This window comes from Aquarana catesbeiana, linkage group LG02 (assembly GCF_042186555.1).
Source record: "Aquarana catesbeiana isolate 2022-GZ linkage group LG02, ASM4218655v1, whole genome shotgun sequence".
Taxonomy (NCBI): domain Eukaryota; kingdom Metazoa; phylum Chordata; class Amphibia; order Anura; family Ranidae; genus Aquarana; species Aquarana catesbeiana.
The window spans coordinates 562,461,047-562,481,337 of record NC_133325.1 but is presented as its reverse complement, the minus strand read 5'-3'; the positions used below and the strand labels follow the sequence as shown (position 1 = coordinate 562,481,337).

The 20,291-nt window shown below is 43.7% G+C and overlaps 1 protein-coding gene across 2 annotated transcripts in view; it reads right to left on the bottom strand.

Moving 5' to 3' along the window:
* BAK1 (BCL2 antagonist/killer 1) overlaps positions 1 to 20,291 on the bottom strand; it is a 79,095-nt gene that overhangs the window by 843 nt on the left and 57,961 nt on the right. For both annotated transcript variants that reach the window (XM_073616050.1, XM_073616051.1), the window contains one exon: positions 2,104 to 2,284. In XM_073616050.1, the coding sequence (XP_073472151.1) occupies positions 2,104 to 2,284 (181 nt within the window). The remainder of the gene's footprint in view (positions 1 to 2,103; positions 2,285 to 20,291) is intronic.

The window sequence follows — 20,291 nt, the reverse complement described above, 5'->3', positions numbered from 1 at the left end:
TCACCCATCCAGATGAACATACCTAGATTGAGATGTATTTCACTCATGTGGTTGTCTTGTTGACCATCAATTTTGTTTCCTGAATTTTTAACAGGATCAGACGACAAATACATGTTTATAATTTACTATCCCCAAGCAGGGCAGCCTTCAGAACTTTTTTTAGGCCTCTTACACAGCTTTAGACCTGCCGCCCCCACCCAAGCCCGACCACCAACATTCTCCAGGGCCTGCCCACGGGGCGATCCAACCGAATCCGCACAAAGACAGCTCAATCCAGCAAAGAGACAGCCCAATCCAGTCTCCAAATTTGTCTCACTCCATATGTTATACAAGCTGTACACTCACTACTTTACATTGTAGCAAAGTGTCATTTCTTCAGTGTTGTCACATGAAAAGATATAATAAAATATTTACAAAAACGTGAGGGGTGTACACACTTTTGTGAGATACTGTATACATGGCCTCAGCAGCAAGTGGTTATAGCAGAATCATGGCTGCAGCTGCTTTTCAGTAAAAGTGATCTGAGTGGCTTTACAGCCACCCACTAATTTTAACAGCTCAGAATGCACCCCCCCCCTCCCCCCTCCTTGGGACAACTGTAAGCACATTAAAACATATAATAAAATATTTACAAAAAATGTGAGGGGTGTACGCACTTTTGTGAGATACTGTTTGTCAGCCACCCCCACATACACACATCTGTAAACACACAGAGCTCTGGCCCCCCCCTGTACACGAACAACCCCCCTCCCTTTTTATCACAGCCCCTACATGTAAAGGTGGTCTTCCTACCTAGTCCCAGCTCTTGTTTCCACAAAGCTGACACATGTTGTTGCGACACAGAGGAGCTGCAGCCGATCACAGTACAAGGCAACACACATGAGGGGTGAACATGCAGATAGCAGCCAGAGGGGGCAGTAATGAGCTTGATCTGTGAGCTCAATGACACAGAGCAGCAGAAGCTGCCGAGTTCATTTCTGTAGTACACAACATGGCTTTTCCTTCACCCACTCCTGCCATCTCCTGGCCCTACCAGGCCCCTCGGGACACCTGGCCCCCCTACATTTCTATCAGCTGTCCCCCCTGATGGCAGGCCCTGTCCCCAAGTAAATCTATTTAGTTGCAATGTATCTTTTTGTTGAGAAGAAACTGTGGGTCTACATGCATATATAATTTTAAAAAAATCATGCATATCTTGACTATGAGAAAAAGTTTCAGGGATAGGCAGTGGTTCTTACAAGTAGTAACTGGCAATACTCAGCACATAACTGAACTATGGGATAAGCAATTATTGTCTTGCAGAGGCATGTGTATTCTTACTGTGTGTAATGTGTAATCTTAGTGTGCTTTGTGTATTTACTCCAGATCTGTGCAGTAATCCAGTTTGAAACCTTGCCTCTGTGCAGGAGCTTTGTCCTTTTCTTTGTGCAGGAGCACTTTTCTTTATTAGTAAAGTTCCTTTAGATCAACTTGTCTGATGTATTTATAGAAATGGAATATCCAAGGCTGGGACAAGGGAAGGGGAGCAGGATGAGCAGCTGCCATGGGCACAGGGTGGGGGTGGATTAGAGGAGCAAATGAATAGCCCTTCGGTAATGTCTACTTTGCTGCAGAGCAGCGGCAAACAGGCAATCGCCATTGATGTCTACTGGGGACTGAAGTCCCATAGCCCTCTCCCTTGCCAATTCATCATGACTGCGAAGAGGATGTTGGGATATGACAAGCATAAATTTTAAACTCTAGGCAGGAGATACTATTTATATTTCAGTTACTTTACATATCTTTCTGTTGTATCAATGTATTGCAGCTATGTAATAATAGATGTAAAGCCTTAGCTACATTTTGATTTAGGTCATCTTTGCCACCTTCCAGTTTCATAACTAATATATGCCGATGACCTCAGGCAGTATAACTGGCCAACTCCACCTGGGCAGCATCCGGATTTCCAGATATCTAGAAGAGCAGTCTGCACAGAAAAACTACATTTTTGTTATCTACAATAAACCCATTTTAGAGTTTTTCACTTCAATTTTTGGAATAACTGTATAAACTGAATGATGCAATGCACATACTGTCTAAAATATATTTTTTCTGTTTACTTACCCAGCCGCCTTGTCCTACAATCCAGCGCACAATTCTACTTTCCACCAGGTATCTAGCAAGCCACTGAGCAATCGTTCTTAGAAATCTATGCCGTCCATTTTCCCACACATGGACAGCTAATCGATATCCAAAGCCAAGGAGTGCTAGAACACGTCCCCAGTTCACCCCAGTTTCAAAAACACTGAAAAAAGACAGGAAGAAAACAATGTTATACTTCAAAATAAAATGCACACAGAAACAAGGTAAGAAAAATAAAAAAAAAATAACCACAAATTAAAAAAGGATGGGACAATCAGAATGCATAAATAAATTTAAAAAAAAGAGCAATAAGCCATTAATCTATACAGTATTTAGTTAAATAAACAATTTAGGGCTAGAGGCAAAATAAAAAGAGCAAAGTGAATCTAATGTTACTAATTTGGCAGAGATGCTGAAGAAAGGTGCACTGGGCAAATGTAAGAAATCAAAAGTAATTTATAAAGCAGACAAAGGCCATAAAGTGCCCATTCTTCTAGGTATACTTATATGCACCCATCTTCCAATACAGAATCTCTCTGTAAGTGTATAGTAGACTTTTCCACTGGCCTTAAAGTGAGTATTCTGAGATATTAAAATTGGAGCCTCATTCTAAAATTATAAATGTACACATAATGTAACCAATGCAGCTGAAAAAACATTTGAGATTGTAAAAGCCAAGATTGGTAATGTAGTAGTGTATGTGATTGCTCATAGGATAAATGTACATGCTTATCATATTTCTTCGGAACCCCAATGGTGAAATATATGAGAATCACAATACTGACCAATAGTTACAGCCAATCTAAAATGATGGTGGCACAATCTATGGATGGATTCCCTATAACAGAGTTGATATTTTTTTATTTATTTGTTCAGCTGCAGAGAGACAGCTTAGTTGAAGGGGATAGGCACACAAACTGCTTCAGGCAAATGCTGCCCTTTAAGTATTCACAAGATATTTAACCACTTAAGGACCGAGCCTCTTTTTTGAGATGTGTTGTTTACAAGTTAAAAACAGGGTTTTTTTTTTTTGCTAGAAAATTACTTGGAACCCCCAAACATTATACTTTTTTTTTCTAACACCCTAGAGAATAAAATGGCGGTCGTTGCAATACTTTCTATCACACCATATTTGCGCAGTGGTCTTACAAGCACACTTTTTTGGAAAAAATACACATGTTTGAATTAAAAAATAAGATAACAGTTAAGTTAGCCTGATTTTTTATACTGTGAAAGATAATGTTACGCCGATGAAATTGATAGCCAACATGTCACGCTTCAAAATTGCACCCGTTCGTGGAATGGCGACGTTTAAAAAAATTCTACAGGTTGCACGTTTTGAGTTAGAGGAGGTCTAGGGCTAGAATTATTGCTCTTGCTTTACCGATCGTGGCAATACCTCACATGTGTGGTTTGAACACTGTTTTCATATGCGGGCGCTACTCGTGTATGTGTTCGCTTCTGCGCGTGAGCTTGGCGGAACGGGGCAATTTTTATTTCTTATTTATTTTATCTTTTATTTTTACACTGTTTAAAAAAAAAAAAAAAAAATTGTGTCACTTTTATGCCTATTACAAAGAATGTAAGCATCCCTTGTAATAGAAAAAAAGCATGACAGGACCTCTTAAATATGAGATCTGTGGTCAAAAAGACCTCAGATCTCATATTTACACTAAAATGCAATAAAAAAATAAAAATAAAAAATTTTGTCATTAAAAAAAAAAAAAAAAAAAAAATTAAAAAATGGATCTTTAAGAGCTATGGGCGGAAGTGACGTTTTGACGTCGCTTCCGCCCTGCAATGTTTTTTTATTATGCACAACAAAAGTATACATACCACACCATATTACATATGTTCCATCAACATACAAAGTTCCATAAACATAGCAATCATAGTACAAATTAGAATATAACATTCCCAACACCGATTCTGTCCCATGTTAACATACACGTGCATTTTTTTTAAAGAACAGTAAACCCCCTCCCCTCCCACCCTCTCCCCCTGGGATGTCAACATTTCAGTACTACTGCCCAGTCACAAAACGTTCATACCTGGCCCATCTAGAAGAAGAGAAGCAGAGCAATCAATATCCAGTTCGCCACAGTTTTATTTCTAAAACCCACTCGTGCAACAGACTAGGGCCCTTCCCCATCCAGATTATTCTCAGAGTCTATCCACCGGAACCAAACCTTCCTAAACTTCTTGGTAGCCCCTCTAGACTCATAGGTCATTTTATACATCATCAAATCTGCATTTATTATTTTAATCCACATCACCAGCGTCAATTGTTCCTCATGTATCCATCTCTGTGCTATGAGCTTTTTTACACCAAAGTACAGGATCCTCAGGAACAATTTAGCGTGGGCATTTAACTCCTCTTGATCAAAAATCCCTAGCAAACACCGCATAGGAGAGCAAATATTTGGTAGAGCAAACTTATCCGATATAAATTCAGTGACCTGAGACCATAGCGGTCTCACCTTTATACATTCCCACACCATATGTGCAAAATTGCCCTCCTCTTTCCCACATTTATGGCAAGTAGGAGAATCCTTCCTATGCATTCGATGTAATCTGGTCGGTGTATAATACTGTTGGTGTAAATATCGATACTGAATCATTCTATCCGTAGAGGAGATAACAGACACCAAGAATGTGTCCAATACCTCCTGCCACAGTTCCTCCGACAACTCCGGGACAATCATCTCCCATCTCTCCCTGGCTCTAGAGGTCAAGGTCACCTGCCCCAGGCCCACCGCCCCGTAATATCTGGAGATCCTCTTAGACGCATCCGGGTCAATCAGAACCCTTTCTAGGTCTGTGTTCTGTACCCGAATCTCTGACCCCCCAAACTGAGTGTATAATGCATGCCTCAGTTGTGCATATCGGAAGAGCCAAGACCTTGGCACTTCAAATTGTTCACGCAACTGGGCAAAAGTACACAAACGGCCATCCCTGCAAATTTGATGTAAATATTTAATGCCATATTTTGCCCATGTCATTGGACCATCCTAAAGTTTCATAAACTCCCCCAATGAGCGGTTGTACCATAAAGGGCTGTTAGGAGATAACCACAAGGGGTCATCCCCCCGTCGTTGAGAACACAGGTGAAAAACCTTCCCAGGTAAGGCCATTACCGAACCCACCTTTTTCCCCGGAATCCCCCTCCTGTATAACATATTCTAAAGGGTCTCCTGTGAAGTGGCAATTGCAGCCTCCAAAAAGGTAGTGGCATTGGGTGTCTGTGGAGACAGCCGCCAGTGCAAAAAAGAGAGCTGTGAGGCCAAAAAATAGGAACGCAAATCCGGAAGGGCCAGCCCTCCCAATGTAACTGGTAGTTTCAAAATCGTTAAAGAGACCCTGGGTGCTTTAGATCCCCACAAGAAACCTACAATAATGGAGTCAATATTCCTAAAGACCTGTAATGTCACAAAAACTGGGGAGTTTGAGAGGATATAGAGAAACTTGGGCAGGAAAATCATCTTAAACAGATTTATCCGTCCCATCAAGGTAATCGGCAAATTCTGCCACCTTTGAACCTTCTCCCGAAACTTCCCACAATCGGCGACAAATTGGTCTCCAGGAACTTAGAAATGGGAAGTTGAATCTCAATCCCCAAATATCTAAAAGATGTAGACAGTGGAATGGGGCACCCCGGTGGGACACTCACCCCCCCCCCCCCCCCCCATCAATAGGGAAAAGGGAGGATTTTTTCCAGTTTATACGGAATCCAGAGTAATCTCCAAACTTCTGTATCAGTCGGAAAGCCTCCAGGAGCGAGGGTCCAGGATCCTGCAGATAGAGCAACATGTCATCTGCATAGAGTGACACTCGCTCCTCAAATTCCCCTATCTTCAAACCAGTCAACTGTGAACTGGATCTCAATTGGACCGCTAAAGGCTCTATAGCGAGGGCAAACAGGAGGGGTGAAAGTGGACACCCCTGCCTGGTGCCCCGAAATATAGGAAAGGGATCCGATATAATGCCATTGACCCTTATTCTGATCAGTGGATCCGTATACAGCAACCGTACCCAGGAAATGAATACCGGGCCAAAGCCATAGGACTTCAACAACTGAAACAAATACGGCCACTCTACCGAGTCGAAGGCCTCCTTTGTATCCAAAGACGCCACCACCCTAGTCCCGGAGTTGTCATGAACAGTCTGAAGATTCAGAAACAGCCTCCTAATATTCATTTGAGTGCACCTACCTTGGATAAATCCTGTTTGTTCTGCATCTACCAGTTTAGGGATGACTGCCTGCAGCCTACCTGCAATTATTTTGGCCAATATTTATGTATCAACATTCATCAGCGAAATCGGACGGTAAGAGTCACACTCCCGAGGATCCTTCCCCCTTAGGTATCAGAACCACCAAAGCTTCCCTCATAGAAGGGGGCAACCCACCGTCCGCCCTGGCCGACTTGAACACTCTAAGCAAACGGGGAGCTAATCCATAGCGAAAGGTGCAATACCACTCTGATGGAAGACCATCTAATCCAGGGGATTTTCTAGGTGGGAAGGAAGCAATCGCCTCCTCTACCGTAATGCCAGCCGACAAAGCGGTGCTGTCATCCTCCGACAATCTAGGGAGATCAATGTCCTCTATATATGTTTCCACTTCTTCTGACCCCAGAGGAGCACAAGACTTTTTTGTTCTCTTTTATAAAGAATTATATAAGTATTCAAGATATCCGCCGAGTCACAGACTTCCAGCTTACGGTTGTCAAAAACTGATTTGATATGGACCGGAACGTATTCCGGCCTCGCCAAGTATGCCAGCAATCTGCCATTCTTGTTGCCAAATTCAAACAGACGCCTGCGCTGGGCCAGGCCAGGCTTCGTGGTATGGTATGTTAGTGCTGTCTTGTACTCCCTTGTTGCCATCCGCAATGTCAGCAGCCTCTCCTCAGTGGGATCCCTAACATATTCTGCCTCCGCCAGAGACTTCTGTTTCCTTATGTTGCAATGTGGAAGCTAACTGTTTCTTGAATCCCTTTACTTCCGCTATGAACACCCCCCTCAACGTGGCTTTAAAGGCTTCCCATTGAAGCAGAAAGGACCCAGAACCGGCATTGTTAACCCAGTAGTGTTTGATAGCCTCTGTGCACTTAATTGTAACATATTCTTCCTGAAGCCAGCTAGCCTCCATCCGCCAGAGCCGCAACCCAGGCTTCGGTCCCAGATTAAGCTCCAGCAGCATAGAGGAGTGATCAGATAAAGCTCTGGGTAGGTAGAACACCTTCTTAACTAATGTCATTCCCTCCCCCTCAGTTAGGATAGTGTCTATTCTGGAGAGCGTCTTGTGCGTTTCCGAATAGCAGGAGTATTCCCTAATATCAGGATGATGAAAACGCCAGACGTCTCTGAAACCATGAGCAGACATCCATCCCGCCAGGGGGGCAGGAGCGCCAACTGTCCCCCCCAACCTATCCAGAACTGAGTCAGAGACAGAATTGAAATCACCCAATATGAAAATCCTCCACTCCGCTACCTCATATGTATCCTTCATCATATCATCCAAATGAGTTAGCACAAGGGGAGGAGGAACATACAGATTCACAAATGTTAATGTCTTATTCATTACCTTCAAAACAAGTATAACATACCGCCCTTTAATGTCAGTTCGTACCGTTTGAATGGATATGGGCATGGCCTTGGTGACCAAAGTAGAGACTCCCCTCGCATACGAGGAATAGCTGGAATGATAAGCCCCAGCAATGTGAGCTCGTTTTAGGGAAAGAAGCCTGGAGCCCTGTAGATGAGTCTCTTGGAGGAGTATCAGGTGAGGTTTGTATTTTTTGATATACTCGAACACCAAAGAGCGTTTAAACTTAGCGTTTAGGCCTCTGACATTCCAGGCCATAACCTTCAAATTTACCTCCATGACAGGTATGTAAAAGAAAAGAAAAGAGTCAAGTGGAGGTGTTCCCTCCACCGTTGGGTATGGTCATCTATAAAGTTGGGTCTCCAGGCTCCTCCCCCCATGCACATACCATAACACTTTATGCCTTGGGCAATACCTAATATAGAAACACTGAATAAAGACAATCCCGTCCATACACTAACATAAAACCCTTGCCCTGAAGAACATCCCAACTTCCCCCACCCCCCTCCCCACACCCAGCCCCAACTTGCCAGGCACTTAATTCCCATAACCTGAATTTGAGTAGGTAACAGAGATGCGACTCAAAAACTATCATATGAGACCAGTCGCCAAAAGGGCGGCCGTCTCTTACCGTATATTCAACAACTGTTCACCTGTTATTGGACAAAGAAGGTATAAACAATAGAAAGAGTCCAATAGTAGGTAAATTGCTGGACCTAGAGCATCTTGCAGACTTTGTCAATTGCCAGCAATACATGCTAACAGTCTCAATATCAGCAAAAAAAAAATAATAATAGTAAGAGATAATGGTAGAAAATGAAACAAAAAATCGTTCGGTTCCCCAAGTTGTGTGTCCCATGGGAGGATCATCAAACTGGTATATCCGTGCCAATGTAAGTGCATCTTCCAGAACTGTGCATTATCAAGCACAACTCTAAATGCCATCGCTGAGAAAATAAGGCAGGGAACAAAAAAACATCTCAAACTACTGTAAATGCACGTCGCACCCCTCCAGACATGTATGCAAAACGGTTTGTAGGAGAAACCAGAACATCCTTGAAGATTGGTCCTCAAAGGAAACAAGCAAACAAAAAAAAAAAAAAACTACATCAAAAGTTCTGCTGACATTTCTTCTGTGAGCCCCCCGATTTTGTGGTGTCTCCATAGCACGCACTCATGACTGGCTGGGAGAAACTCTATTTCGTTGGCGACCACGTGTATCCAACCACTCCGAGGCCTCAGTAGGGTTATTAAAGAAATATGCTTTCCCATTATCCACCACCCTCAACTTGGCAGGGTAGAGCATGCTATAGATCAGGCTAAGGTCTCTCAATCTCTTCTTTACAGGTTGAAAAGAGGCCCTCTGCTTCTGGGTAGCTGCAGAAAAATCAGGATATATTGATATACGGCATCTGTCGATCATTAAATCAGGTCCCGTCCGGGCTCCCTTTAGAATATTTTCCCAATCGCGGAAGTGCAGTACCTTTGCAATCATTGATCTAGGGGGGGTTCCCTTCGGAGGTGCCCGTCCTGGAATGCGGTGTGCCCTTTCAATGGCAAACATACTTGTAAACGTGTTAGGAGGCATATGTTCCAGCAACCACTTCTCAAGGAACTCTTCAGGATGCCTCCCTTCCACCCCTTCCAGGAACCCCACCAGCCTGATATTATTCCTTCTCATACGATCTTCCATGTCAGCCATCTTTAATGTATGTTCAGACAATGTCTTCTTAGCCACCTGTGCTGCAGTATCCAAGGGTCTGACTACATCTTCCAAGGAAGTAAGGCAGCGATCTGCGATCTGTGCCTTCTCTCTTAGTTTTTGCATGTCATGCTTCATGAAGGAGAATCCCACCTTCAGCTCCTCAAAGTGGTTTATTAACTTGCTCTGACATTCCTGTATGGCAGCCATAATCTGTGCTAGGGATGGCTCCTCTCCACCCTCCACAGTTCTGTCAGCACTGGCCCCGGAGTCTCTCAGCCTGTCTAAGGATCTCCCCCTCCTCAGCACATCAGCCCGCTGGGGTTTAGGACTCACCCTGTCCTGCTGAGGAGACGCCTGCTGCGGAGGGTCCTCAGGCCTGTGGAGCGGCGGCCATTCGTCCTCCTCCTCCTGTGTGCCGGTGCCATTTTGAGAGCCCCAGGCATATTTCGCCAGCCGCTCTCCGGTCAATTTCGGCCAGGGAGGGCCGTACTTCACCATCCTCGGAGGCTCCTGGGATGTCCCTGAACTCATCCCCCACACTCCTGAGAGGAAATTGGGTGTCTTTTGCCCAGGATTACTGCAGGATCTGCTGTCTGCTGACGGAGCTCCGTTCTCAAGCTCCTCACATGCCGCTCGCTGGCTCCGCCCCTTCGCCCTGCAATGTTATGGAGACAGGTGGGGGCCATCTTCCCCTCACTCGTCTCCATGCCTAGCAAGGGTGAAGATTCGATTGCCTCCACTGCTGCCGATGGCTCTGGTAAGCAGCGGAGGGCACCAGAGCACAGCGGGAGGGGGGACCCTCTCCCGCCGCAGATAAGTGATCATGCGGTGAATCCGCCACAGAGACCACTTTTATCTTGAAGCGAACCATCGGCCAAACAAGAAGATACCGGGGTTATGTCAGCTAGCTGCTGCCATAACAACGATATACCACTTAAAAGTAAGGACGTATATCGGCGTGCGGCGGTCCGGAAGTGGTTAAGCAGTTGTAACCCTTAAAAAAAAAAAAAAAGATCCTGTTTCTTTAACAGCAGTCTCCAAACTGTGGCCTGTGGACTGAATGCGGCCCCTTGCTTGCCTTTATCTGGCCCTCAGAGCACTATTCCTTCCACTGACACCAACAGTGGGGAACCATTCCTCTTACTGTTCAGTACACATATTCGCCAGCACACCATGGATCTTCAACTGCAGTCCAAAACTTTTATTGCAGAAAGATCACATCACAAAAGAATTAGTGCAGCGTTTTTGGAGTTGCGTAGGACCCCTTCGTCAGGCATGTGATATGTGTACTGATCTGTGATATATCCAGTGTCCAACTGGTAATTACTACAGCTCCCGCTACCGATGAGCCTGTAATCCAGGAATGTGTGCGATGGGAATATAGACAAGACCATTCTTCTCACTGACGCCAACAGTGGAAAACCATTCCTCTTACTGAAACAAATGGGCATTTTTCCTCCCACTGACACCAGTGATGGGACACTATTCGTCCCACTGACACCAGCAATGAGGAACCATTTCTCCCACTAAAACCAATGATGGGGTACTATTCCTCCTTTTACTGACTACAGGCACTATGTAATTTTTTTTTACTCCCACTGACGTTGAGGCACATTCTACTTCCACTTGCCACTCTGGCCCCCCCTAAAGTTTGAAGGACAGTAAACCGGCCGTTTGTTTAGAAAGTTTGGAGACCCCCTGCTTTAAAGCATGAACAACAGCACAGCGCTTGTGCTGTATAATTTGTCCCTTTCTAAAATACCTGGTTGATCCTCTGCCTGGTTCTGCCCTCCCCTCTGTAAACTGACCACGTTTATCATAGCCGCTGATCCATGATAATGTGGTTAGTTTACGTGCCTCCATCAGCTCGCTGTCTCTCGCCCTCCCTCCCTGCCTGTCAGCTAGTCTTTGTGCTGATCTGCTCCCTGCCCCTCTCCTCCTGCTGCTATAATACAAAATACTGCTAAAATAACTTTGTTTTATTCCTAGAATCCCCTGTGTTAGATTAAGTTACGTGCCCCCATGTGCTTTATTAAAGATATGCAGCTTTATACCTTATTTCAGAGTGCCGCTCACGTGACCACCCACCACTCTCTTCCTCTCCTCCCGGCTGACGTCAGCAGTGGATTCTCAGCCCCTCCCACTGTAGTTCTCAGATTGGGGGAAGAGAATGGCGGGCAGTCAAGTCTGCACCAAGTGGCGCTCTGAAATAAGCGGTAAAGCAGCATATTTTTTTATAAAGCATATACCTTAATCTAACACAGGGGATTCTAGTAATAAAAAAAGTGGTGTTACAAGTTACAACCACTTTAAATGCTAAACCTAAAGCTTTAGTTCAAAATCATCTCATAACATTTGGAGGATAGTGCCAGGATGTACAAGTGAGCAAAAATATCACTTGTGGAAAAGAAAAACACTGCAAACAAAAATGTAACCACTTGACCTCCAAATGAGTCTACCCCTTTCATGACCAGGGCATTTTTTGCTATTCAGCACTATGCTACTTTAACTGGCAATTGTGTGGTCATGCAACACTGTACACAAATGGAATTTATATAATTTTTTTTACACAAATAGAGCTTTCTTTTGGTGGAATTTAATCACTACTGTTTTTTTTTTGTTTTTTTTTGCAATATAAACGAAAAAAAAAAATAGAAAAACTTGTTCTTTTCCAACATTTTTGGTTAGTTTCTGTAAAAAAAAAAAAAAGATTGCAAATATATTGTATATACAGATCTCATTTCTTCAGGCCCTAAAGTGCCCGGACAGTACAAATACCCTCCAAATGACCCCTTTTTGGAAAGTAGACAGTCCAAGGTATTTAGTAAGAGGCCTGGTAAGTTTTTTGAAGGTGTAATTTGTCACCATTGTTGGTGACACGCCGGTGCTCCTGGCTCCTTCCTCCTGTCAGGTACCCCCACAGCAGGCAGCTTGCTTTGGGGGCTCCTGAGCTGAGCTGCTGCTCTGTGTGTTTATTCACACACAGAGCCGCGGTTCGCCCCCCCCCCTCATCTCCTGATTGCCTCACTGGTTGTGATTGGCAGCACTCAGGAGTGCGAGTCCCCGGGAAGGCAAGGCTCTCGTGGACATCGCTGGATCGAGAATGGGCTCAGGTAAGTATTAGGGGGGCTGCTGCACACAGGTTTTTTAACTTCATGCATAGAATGCACGAAGGTAAAAATCGTTGTGCCTTTCCAACCACTTTAATGACTATAACAAACTACATCATAGTATGTTATTTTTATTTTGCCTATAGCTCCACTTTAAAGTTTCGCTAAAGACAAAACATTTTTGTTTTGTACAGATTAGGGAATGGATTAAATCCCTGTCACTTTTTTGGCACCTGAGCCCAACTTCCTGTCCTGTAGAGGAAGTGGGATGAAAATGGCTGTTCAGGACAAATAGAGCAGGTGAGTCACTCCAGTGGAAAAACCATCAATATAACCCAATGGGTTTTAACGCTACACTAATCCAAAACAACAACAAAAAGTGCCTATTTTTTTTTTTTTTTAACGTTTAGATTTAACAACATGCTGCAGTTTCTGCTTCAGTCACTCCTCCACCTTCAACATGCAATTGTAAACCTTTCCCAAATTTAGTATATCTAAGTTTAGAATACCACTACCTCAGTTAGTGCCTCAATCAAAATTGAAGGTGGTACCTACCAGTTACATTAGCGTGAAAAACATTTCAAGTAAAGATGAGTAAGTGGTACTCTACAAACATTCTTAATTCATTGTAAACCTATCAAACGTTGAATAAGATCAATATTTCTGACCAAATCCCTTTGGGTGAGGAGTGTTCTCATTAGTGTCCACTTGTGTCATGGGTGGAGACCTCAAAGTTCTCCCGTATAGAAGAGTGTAGCTCTCATGGTTCAGAGAAGCAGGATCTCCCAAACCATGGATAGTGTAGGACCCACTAATCATGGGGTACTTTGACGCAGTAAGTGGGCTTAGCACCATATAGCAATATGGTGTGACCAAAGCCCCATATTTTTTGATAACAATATTTTTAAATTGTCTAGGTGTTTTAAATTAGCCCTGCTGGAGGTAAATGTCTTTTTTGCATGTGTGCGCTGTAATATTTTGCTCTGCTGTATGGTCTTATGGCTGCACCAGCTTTAATGCATCTTTTAGGGTGTGCCTCCCAAATATCTTGTTTGTTTAAGATCAATATGTGACGCTCTGTAACCATACAAAAAATCTTTCTAATAAAAAAATTGTTGAAAGTGAAATGGATGATGGTGCTAAAATGTAGCCTGTGTGTCCTTTTATATTTGACAGTGTGAAATATATCCTGTACTTCTATTCTACTTGATGGATGCTTCAACAAAAGCATTTACATATCTACTGAATATTACTTACACATTGGCTAATTGCTTCTTTAATTTTTGAATCAACACATTTTATCCACTTGTAGTTTGCCATTTTAATGTGTATTCTTTTCAAACATTACTTACAGGGAAAGTTCCCTCTGGCTCTCATATAAATCAGCTTCAATCCCGTCATCATTTATCTGGCTCTCTGCACAGCATGAAAATCAGTGAAATGCTGCACCAGCATTTTATCATTCGTGGCGCTCAATGATACCCCCTACTGATTACATAAAATGTGTAAGCCTACCTTTTGGGAGTCGCGGCCTACATCCTACCCAACATTTGAAGCTGGGAGTCTTACATTATTTGAAAATCAGGGTAATATACATTATTAAAGGATGATGGAACATTTTGTGTCTGTATTTAAAATGCAGTCAGAAGCTCAAAGGGCATGTTTATAGATATGGCAGAAAGGAAAAATGAAATTACAGATTTCCAAGTGATAGCAAAGCATTTAGATAGTGAAACTGCACTGAATGCAAATTACCTGAGAATGTAGAAAAAGTTCTAGCCCATGAAACGGGCTGGGAAGCAGGAGAAAAAAAATAGAGAAAGTTATGCCACAAAGTCCATGAACACCATATAAAACTTACATATACCAAAGAACAAAAAAAATGCACTAGATCTATTCTGATTCCTGGACCAAAGCTGACATTTCTTGCCTGATGTAAATAGAGTGCCTTGAAAAAGTATTCATACCCCTGGAAATGTTCCACATTTTGTCATGTTACAACCAAAAAGGTAAATGTATTTTATTGGGATTTTAAGTGATAGACCAACACAAAGTGGCACATAATTGTTTAATTGGAAGGAAAATGATATATGGTTTTCACAATTTTTTACAAATATCTGAAAAGTGAAAAATCTTTTATCATTTTCCTTCCACTTCACAATTCTGTGCCACTTTGTGTTGCTCTATCACATAACATCCCAATAAAATACATTTACATTTTTGGTTGTAACATGACAAAATGTGGAAAATTTCATTCATTGTATGAATACTTTTTAAGGCACTGTAACATGCCTAAAATGTACACTGCATTGCCCATGGTAGCCAACTTAGTTCTGCTCAGAAGAAAACCTGTTTGTCGTCATGCAGTGAATCTGAATGGAGGTGACTTTCTTTATCAATCAGCTGATGCATTTGCAGTGTGCTAATGGGGAAAGTTGTAGCGCCTGTATCCTTTTAGAAGTTTCTCACCAAAAATGAATTTTTTTTGTTGCAGCGGATGCCTAAAATTTGTACTTGTATATTAGTGCAGACTTCTGGGAAAATCAGTAAGCCAACCACACAAGCAAGAGATGATATTTCTGGAGTAGTTCTAACACTAATAGTGTACAGAACGCCTCCATGTTGCCATATTGCATTGAATTTTACAGATGAAGACAGCACTGCAGATTGAAATGGAAAGGTAATTTTTACATCACATTTTTACATATTACAATATGGCTTGTGTAGCAACGATATATGCTATATATTTCTTTTTAATTTGCTACACCAGGGGTCCAAAAACTATGGTCCGTGGGCCGGATATGGCCCACCAGGATGATTTACCTAGCCCGCAAACTGCCCCTTTAACATCACAGCACTCCCCCCTCCCTTCTGCTACCTTATTCACACAAGATGAGAGACATGACAGGTCCGGACAAAGGGCGGGACCTTTTGAGTTAAGAAGCGAGTGATTGGTTACTAAGCAGTAGGGTGGTCCCAGCAATCAATCACCTGCCTTTCACTTGAAAAGTCCCGCATTACCTGCCATGCTTCACGTATTGTGTGCTTAAGGTAGGAGAGGGGAGGGGGGGTGCTATGATGTTATAGAAGGGGCAGTGTAATACCACTGGAGGGCTCTGTGATGTGGGGATCTGTTATGGGGGGGCTTTTGTGGTGGTGGGGGAGTCAGTGATGGGGGGTCTGTAATGGGAGCATCCATGATGGGGGGGCTCTGTGATTGGGGGGATCTGTTATGGGGGGGCTTTGTGATGGGGGGATCTATGATGGGGATCTGTTATGGGGGCGTCTGTGATGGGGGAAGTCTGTGATGGGGGAAGTCTGTGATGGGGGGCTTTGTGTTGGGGGGTCTGTGATGGGGGGAGTCTGATGGGGGATCTGTTATGGAGGGCATCTGATGGGGGCTCTATGATTGGGGGGATCTGTTATGGGGGCTTTGTGATGGGCTTTGTGAATAGGGGGGAGTTTGTGTTGGGGGATCTGTTTTGAGGGGGTCCTGTGGTGGAGGGCTTTGTGATGGAGAGGAGTCTATGATGGGGGGCTCTGTGGTGGAGAGAAGTCTGTGATGGGGGGGTTTGTGATGGAGATGAGTCTGTGGTGGGGGGGAGATTTGTGATGGGGAGGGCTCTGTGATGAGGGGATTCTGTGAAATACTAATAAGTTTATGTTGATTAAAATTGTTTTTTATTTTAAATATTGTATTTTTTTCCTTTTTTTTGCACTACAAATAAGATGTGTGCATAGGAATTCGTTCATATTTTTTAAACTATAGTCTGGCCCCCCAACAGTCTGAGGGACCGTGAACTGGCCCCCTGTTTAAAAAAGTTTGAGGACCCCTGCTTTAAACCCTAACAATTAAAGAATCCTTTCTGCTTCCCTTTGGTCTCCTTAAAAAAAAAAAAAAAAAAAAAAAAAAAAAAAAAAAACTTTGAAAAAAGTGTTTAATAATTTCAAATTAATACCTGTTCATCATGCCAGAAATCCAACACTGTCCTGTATCATGTTATCTTATGCAGTCTTATCTCCCTGAACAGGCTACAACTGTGAACTACAGAACACCACACCCCTATATTATAAAGGTGGGGAGAGGGGATTGCTTGTAATCCAAATTAGAAAACAGAGTAGTGTGAAAATGTGTAGATACAGTACACTAAGTGAGAGTAGTCACCCTAGAACAGGAAGTGTGTTACTGACAGGATAACCAAGTTAAAAAAATGGTTCCAAACAAAAACTAAGTTGTAATATCTTGCCTTTTTTATTCTGAGGTTAAGATACACTTTAAAAAGCACAAAAAGCATTTAAATGCATGAAGTGACACACATCAAAAACACACCTTACTGCATAGGCGTGCATGTGAAAGGGTCCTTTACTAAACAGTCAAGCAAAAGCCTTTCTTGATATGCAGCAGCCAGTGGATCTTATTTATAAAGCAAAAGGAAGTAGCAATGATAAAGTACAGTAACCAGCAGAAAGAAACAAGATTTTAATGCAGCCAGGTCAATGGAAGAATAATTTCACTGGTTTTCATGAGTTATGGCAATTGCACTTTGCCTATTGAATATGTTTTTTACAATCCAATTATACAGTTTTTATCATAATATATCTAAACCCAAGAGCAAAAATGTACTGCAGCTTACCAATCCTTAGCTGTGGCAGCTACATTTGTTTGTTTTTTTAGGCTTTTTTCCTTTATTTTTACCTTGTGATCCTGGCAGTAACATTTTGTCATAGACTGACAAAGCTCACTCACTGTCTTTCACTGTCCAGAGTGCAGAGGTCAGCAGTGAATGTCATAGTGCCCCTTATATTACTGGTCAGCAGTAAGAATGGGCTCGGGCGTGTTCGGATCGAACCCGCCAGGAAGCCATCACTGCACACCGCCAATCATAGGCAGCGTGTGTATGTGCAGCTGCCGCTCAGGAAATGCCTCACTTGCCTATGACTGGCAGTGTGCAGTGACGGCTTCCTGGTGGGTTCGATCCGAACACGCCCGAGCACATCACTAGTCAGCGGGAGGCAAAGATGAGTCCACATGGTGAGCAGAATTCAGGAGCTAGAGTCTCGTTGCAGAGACAGCTAGCAGGACTAGATAGGGAAATAGTGGGATTATCCTGCCTCTAATGCCAGGGTCTCAAACTGGCGGCCCTCCAGCTGTTGTGAAACTACAAGTCCCATGAAACATTGCAAGATTGACAGTTACAAGCATGATTCCCACAGGCAGAGGCATGATGGGACTTGGAGATTTGCAACAGCTGGAGGGCCGCCAGTTTGAGACCCCTAATGGGACCTCTGTATTTCTCTCTTGTTGCAGGGCAGACTCGCCAAATCCATGACAGTTGGGAGGTATGACATTTTCTTGAGATCATAAAGGAAAACGTGAACAGGGCATCATTGGATGAAGCCATGTTTTTACGAAGAAAGTTAAAGTCTCTCTATGGCCAAATTATTCATTTGTCCGTGCCCCTCCCACTTCAGCTGCAAGATCTGTATTTTTTTGCCTACCTTTCCCCAGGATAAATGTAATACTCTTTTGGTGCCCCTGTAACTTAATCACAGGGGCTGTCAGTCTCTTGGCAGATATGTGTCTTGCTCTCATTAGAAGGGAGGAAGACAGGTATCAGCAGCAATAACATTGAAAGCCTCTACCCTTAGCATAGGTTGGAACACCACTGCATAGAGTGACAATGCTGCAAGGAATTTAGTGCAGGTGAAAGAGTGTTGTCACCCTATAGGAGGAAGGTGCTGCACTGGCAGGATTAATAGGTATTTAAAGAGGTAGTAAACTGCCGAAACCCCCCCCCCCAAAAAAAAAAAAACTGCAAGACAGTAGCACAATGTGCTAGTATGCATCGCATACTAGCACATTATGAAATACTTACCTTAGAATGCATGCACACAGGAGTCCTGGCAGGAGCCGCCGGACCTTCAGTGCGCATGCGCCGCTGACGCCAGCGGCTGCATGAAGGGTGAATATCTCCTAAACCTTGCAGGTTTAGGAGATATTCATTTTACCTACAGGTAAGCCTTATTATAGGCTTACCTGTAGGTAAACATCCAGGGCTGCTGATAGGGGAGTAGAGCTGGCCCTCCAGTACGGGTCCTGGGCCCCATTAGTTTAGCAGGGGCCCTGGGGCAGAGAGGGGACTCGTAACTATCTTCCAAAAAGTATGCTTAGTAATCCCATGGGCCGTGGCTACCAGCGACTAAATAAAAGGGCGGGGCCATCAGTTTACCCAGGGCGCCATCAGTTCAGCAGCAGGTACCAGGAGCAGAGAGGTGACTATTTACTTATTTTCTGGAGCAGGCGGAGTAATCCTCAATGCCATAGCTCAAGAAATTAAATTCAGGCCTCTTCTGTATTAATCCATTGGTGTAAACTGGAACTTTAATTGTCAGGAGCTGCAGCACTCCATTACAGGAGATTACTCCATTTGACCCCCAAAATTTGTAAATAGTCCCCTCTCTATCCCTGGCCCCTGCTGCTGAACTGATAGGGCCCAGGCAGTGGGTTATTTAGGGGGTAGCAGTCCATACCAGGCACCGCCACTCTGGGGGGTAACAGCCAGCGCATGTTCATTTTTTTGTGTTGCTGCCAGACATGCAGAAATGGCTATATAGTACTAGTATTATAAACATTGCAGCATTGCTTCGGCCTGTCTGACAACAATGGTTCAGAGCCAACAGAAGGTCCCTCTTTAGCTTCCGTCACATGACACAGCCAAAAGGAAGAACTTCCTCACTCTGAGCTGCCACTGTTCATTAAGATCTGCACTATGAGTCTGTACTGGGGGGGGGACATCTATACTGAAGGGGGGGGGGGGGTGTCTGGATTAAGGGGTGTCTGTACTGAGGGGGATTTGTACTGGAAGGTTAGACTGGGAGGGCTGGTTTGCAGTTAGGGAGTGTCTGTACCGATTGGGTCTGCACTGAAGGATTATGCTGGGAGTGGGGTCTGTATTGAGGGGTTGGGATGAGAGGGGGGTCTGTACTGAGTAGGGGGAGATTTGTACTGGGGGTCTTTACTAAAAGGCTGGACTGGAGGGGTCTGTACTGGGGAATGTCTGTACTGGGGGGGGGGGGTCGTCTGTACTGAAGGGCTAGCCTAAAAAGGAGGTCTGTACAGAGGGGGTGGCCTGGGAAGAGGGGGGATTCAGGGCTGTGGGAGAAGATCTGTACTGGGAGGTGATTGGGGCTGTTGGTTGAGATTTTGTACTGCTTTTGGACATGGACTTGGGACATTATATGGGGGGGGGTAGATTTGTACAGACAGAAAGGGATAATCTTTTGTTTAAAGACAGTGGGAGCCCTGTTAGGAAGGCCGTATGTCTCTACCCCTGTCACCACAGACTACTGCAATGGGGGAAGAGAGGGCACTGTACATGCGCAATCTTTAAATGGGGGAGAGCACTCATTCCTACGATGTTTGGATGAGCCCAGCGTACAGTGCATCCCAGATCCTAGGTAGGACAGGGCTGATCTCTTACAATAGAAGTTTTTGACAAGGCTATGCGGGGAAGTTGCCAATGAGCTACAAGTATGGTTAATCGAACCACCGATTTTGAAAGCTGCAGTGTGCTTAAAACTACCGAGGCCCCTTGACTGCAAGGTACATTTTATTACAAAGGTGAACTTGGCTTAACTTTTTTTTTTTGGCCTGCAGAGCAGCTTAAAGAAAGGTACTTACAGTGACTTTTTGTATTTTAAACCTCACGCACATTATTAGCGGGGGTTGACGTGAAAAATTTATTTA